This window comes from Benincasa hispida, chromosome 11 (genome assembly GCF_009727055.1).
Source record: "Benincasa hispida cultivar B227 chromosome 11, ASM972705v1, whole genome shotgun sequence".
Lineage (NCBI taxonomy): Eukaryota > Viridiplantae > Streptophyta > Magnoliopsida > Cucurbitales > Cucurbitaceae > Benincasa > Benincasa hispida.
The window spans coordinates 32,088,975-32,092,930 of record NC_052359.1 but is presented as its reverse complement, the minus strand read 5'-3'; the positions used below and the strand labels follow the sequence as shown (position 1 = coordinate 32,092,930).

At 29.9% G+C, this 3,956-nt stretch overlaps 1 protein-coding gene across 1 annotated transcript; it reads left to right on the top strand.

Annotated features, from left to right (window-relative positions):
* The first annotated feature begins 779 nt into the window (after positions 1-779).
* On the top strand, positions 780-3,214 carry LOC120091445 (probable xyloglucan endotransglucosylase/hydrolase protein 10). The gene is made up of 4 exons (XM_039049474.1): positions 780-1,002; positions 1,428-1,528; positions 1,645-1,838; positions 2,634-3,214. The coding sequence occupies exons 1-4, from the start codon at positions 786-788 to the stop codon at positions 3,034-3,036; spliced, it is 915 nt and encodes a 304-aa protein (XP_038905402.1). The 5' UTR covers positions 780-785; the 3' UTR covers positions 3,037-3,214.
* The last annotated feature ends 742 nt before the right edge of the window (positions 3,215-3,956 follow it).

The window sequence follows — 3,956 nt, the reverse complement described above, 5'->3', positions numbered from 1 at the left end:
ATTTATACAAAAAAAAAAAAAAAAAAGTATTCAAATCAATTAAGTTAGTCTTCCTACCAAACTAAGTTATAAATCCTGTTATATTAGTATTCAATATTGATGTTATTCATATTAGGACTAATAGATGAGCTTTTTCTTTTTATATTTTACGTGTATATTGATAAAGTATATCGAAAATATCAATCAATCTTTAATATTGATGTTGAATTCTCTGACTTATGGATATATCAACAAATATTTCAATCTTTGCTTACCAAAACCAACTAAGTAAATTGTAAGAACAATAACGAAAGATGTATCTTCACATAAAAATTTTAACCAAACATTTTAATTCTAGCAAATCTTATTATTTTAAAAACAAAAATTAGTAGCGGTAAATTAAAAACAAATTTCAAACAATTTCAAGATGGTTATAACTTATAAAGTCCTTCTAAGTTAAGGTTATTTTCACAATATATAGACAATAATACTTGTACACAACAAAAGGAGGGAAGGAATCAATTAAAATTTTCAAAAAGAAAGAAAGAAAAAGAAAAAAATCCAAGAAAATTGAACATTCAAGTTATTCTTTTTAACACAACCTAATTTTATTTCTCTTGATTTTGACCTAATATATACTCATTAAAATAATATCTTACAAGGATTCTAACAACCAGCATTTTTCTTTGCTTTCCTCTAAAGATATTCTTTCTTAACAAAAACTTCTTTCCTTTCTCTTCTAATTTTTCCCTTATATATATAAATAGAGCTCCTTCAACATTTGTTATGAAGCAACAACCAATATTATGATCATGAGAGGAGAAAATAAATCCATAAATGAGTGTGTATTTAAAACTATTGTCTTTTTTGGAGTTTTCATTTTAAATTTGCTTCAATTTTCATCTGCTTCTGTCATTTCTACTGGGAACTACAATAAAGATTTCTTCATCACATGGTCTCCTTCCCACGTAAACACTTCGGTCGATGGACGAACACGAAACTTGAAGCTCGATAATGATTCAGGTACAGGTTTTCACGAAACTCGATGACTTGAAAATTTTGTTCGACTTTTTTCTCTCTCTCTATCTCTATCCTCCGATTATACGGTTAGATATTACAACTTATTCCATCTCAGTTTAGCCTTTTCACCTATATCTTAAAATGAGACTTTATCATTAGTGTGAATATTTTTATTTGACTTAGACAAAAAATGGGTTAGTAATTTTCATTTAAGAAAGTGCACAATATGAATAAATTTTCTAAATTTTTAGACAAAAAGGCTTATTGAGAGAGTCTCAAATTCCTTTTCTATATTGTCAACCAAAATTATTGGAAATGATGATTAATTAGGCCTTAAACATACCATGAGATATTCTCTTGTCTTTTCACCATTTTTGTATTGTATATTGAATTGATCTTCATTCATATACTTTTTCTCTCATCCATAGGAGCTGGTTTTGCATCAAATGAGATGTTCTTATTTGGTCAAATGGACATGAAAATCAAACTAGTTCCTGGCCATTCTGCTGGTGTAGTTGTGGCTTATTATGTAAGTGGTGATATCTTATTTCCATGTCTTTAATTTAGTCACATGGTTTCTTTTTTCTTTCTAGTATACATCAATGTTCTTATGTGAAACATTAATTATTGATGAACTGTGTGTAGTTGACGTCGGATCAACCGAACCGCGACGAAATCGACTTCGAGTTCCTTGGCAATGTGGAAGGGCAGCCAATTATTCTTCAAACAAATGTTTTTGCTGATGGGTTTGATGATAGGGAAGAAAGGATTAAGTTGTGGTTTGATCCAACAAAAGACTTCCATACCTATTCAATTCTGTGGAACATTTACCAAATTGTGTAAGAAAATCACTTTTCTCAACTTCTTATGGATTTTGTTTTTTAAATTTTCTTCTAGCCAACAACCCATAAATACATAAATAAGATGAAGGTATGGCTTTGAACATGAAAGTATGACACAATATTATAGTTATGGTCAGACTATATGATATTAAATGGGACCGTTGCAAATATTGCAATCAAACTCAAAATATTAGTAAATATAACAACATGTAAAAGAATTTTAAAGTCTATATTGATAAACCATGATGCTAATAGGAGTCTATTAGCAATAGAATCTACCATTAATAGATTTTGTTATATTTACAATTATTTAAAAATATTGCTATATACTTAATTATTAACTCTAAAAGTGCTACCTATTGCAATTATCTACCTTTTAAAAATTTGCTTTCACCCATTAGCTTAAACTTTTAGATCAATTGGTGATTTAACATGATATCAAAGCAGGTGGTCCAAAAAGTTCTATGTTCAAACCCTTGCAATATTATTTATTCCCAAATTAATATTGATTTCAACTTGTTGGGTTGTCTCCATATTTCAAGCCTACAAGTAAAGGAGAGTATTGAATGATATGATATTAAATTAAAATTTTTGGGTCAATACATGGCAAGATGAAAATCCTATTTTGATTTTTGCATCATGTTTGTCTCTTTGTTATAAGACCCATCAACATATAGGAATTGACCTTTCAACCATGTTTTTTCCATAAAAGGCTAGATATACAACTTTTAAAATGACCATTAATAAAACCATTATTGATCATTTTTAATTTTAATTAAATTTTTGATGTAGGTTCATGGTGGATTGGGTGCCAATAAGAGTATATAGAAACCATGGAGACAAAGGAGTGGGATATCCTAGGTGGCAACCAATGAGCTTAAAAGTGAGCCTATGGAATGGTGACAGCTGGGCAACAAGGGGTGGAAAAGAGAAAATTGATTGGTCAAAAGGGCCTTTTGTTGCTTCTTTTGGGGATTATAAGGTTGATGCTTGTATTTGGAGAGGAAATGCAAGGTTTTGTAGAGGAGAAAGCTCAAGCAATTGGTGGCATTTACCCAAATACAACACTTTATCACCTTCTCAAAGAAGGCTCTTCAAATGGGTCAGAAAGTATTATTTGATTTATGATTATTGCCAAGACAACTTGAGGTTTCAAAACCAACTTCCTAAGGAATGTTCTCTTCCCAAATACTAAATTAATCAAACCACACACCATTTTTTTCTATCTTTCTTTCTTTCTTGGAACTCCTTTTGATTCCTTTTGTACTTTGAATTTATTAGTGTTCTTTCATTATGTTCTTTTCTTGTTCATCATTTAAAGTGAGACTTTTTAATTGATTTGAATATATATATATATATATCTCAATTGAGGATTCGAGTGTATTATATTTTAACCTTTTAATTATATATAATCTTTTTTACGACTATGTTTTCATCGGATGGCTCGTTTGAGTGAATCGAAGGTGCAAACGTTTCTCTTTTGATTGGAATGGGTTCAAGTGTAGGCAACGTGCATTAGAGGAAATTAGTCCTTTGATGTCAATTAATAAAAAAAATATGCATGTACAATGTCGGGCGGAGAAAAAATGTGTGAAAAAAAGAAAATCGAATCTATAATAATATCGTTTTCAATCAACATTACAGTTTCGACCGATATTATAGAGTCATTGTGTACTCATGGAGGGTATTTTCCCATGTAAACGGGACTAAAATCGAACCGTGCTTAGCACATTTGTTGTGTACTGTAATGTAGGAGCGTTTTGGTTTTGCAGAGGAGACATCTCAAGGAATTTAATGGAATTTGCCCAAATACAACACCTTTTATTATCTTCTCAATTAAGGCTTTTTAAATGGGTCAGAAAGTACCATTTGATTTGATGATTATTACCAAGACAATTTGAGGTTATTCCAAAACCAACTTCCAAAGGATTGTTCTCTTCCCTCAAATAGTACTAAAACAATCATACACCTTTTTTTTTTTTTTTCTTTCTTTCTTTCTTGGTACTTTTGGTTCCTTTTGTTCTTTGATTTCATTAGTATTATTTTATCTTCTTCTTTTTAATTAGTTAATAACAATGGTTGATTATCCCATGTGAAACTTTTCAATTGGTTTAA

Bases quoted from the DNA above. Each gene is read 5' to 3' on its own strand.
- LOC120091445 (XM_039049474.1), top strand. From the start codon at position 786: ATGATCATGAGAGGAGAAAATAAATCCATAAATGAGTGTGTATTTAAA. The intron at 1,529-1,644 runs GTAAGTGGTGAT...AACTGTGTGTAG, and splicing joins GTGTAGTTGTGGCTTATTAT to TTGACGTCGGATCAACCGAA. The intron at 1,839-2,633 runs GTAAGAAAATCA...TTTTTGATGTAG, and splicing joins TGGAACATTTACCAAATTGT to GTTCATGGTGGATTGGGTGC.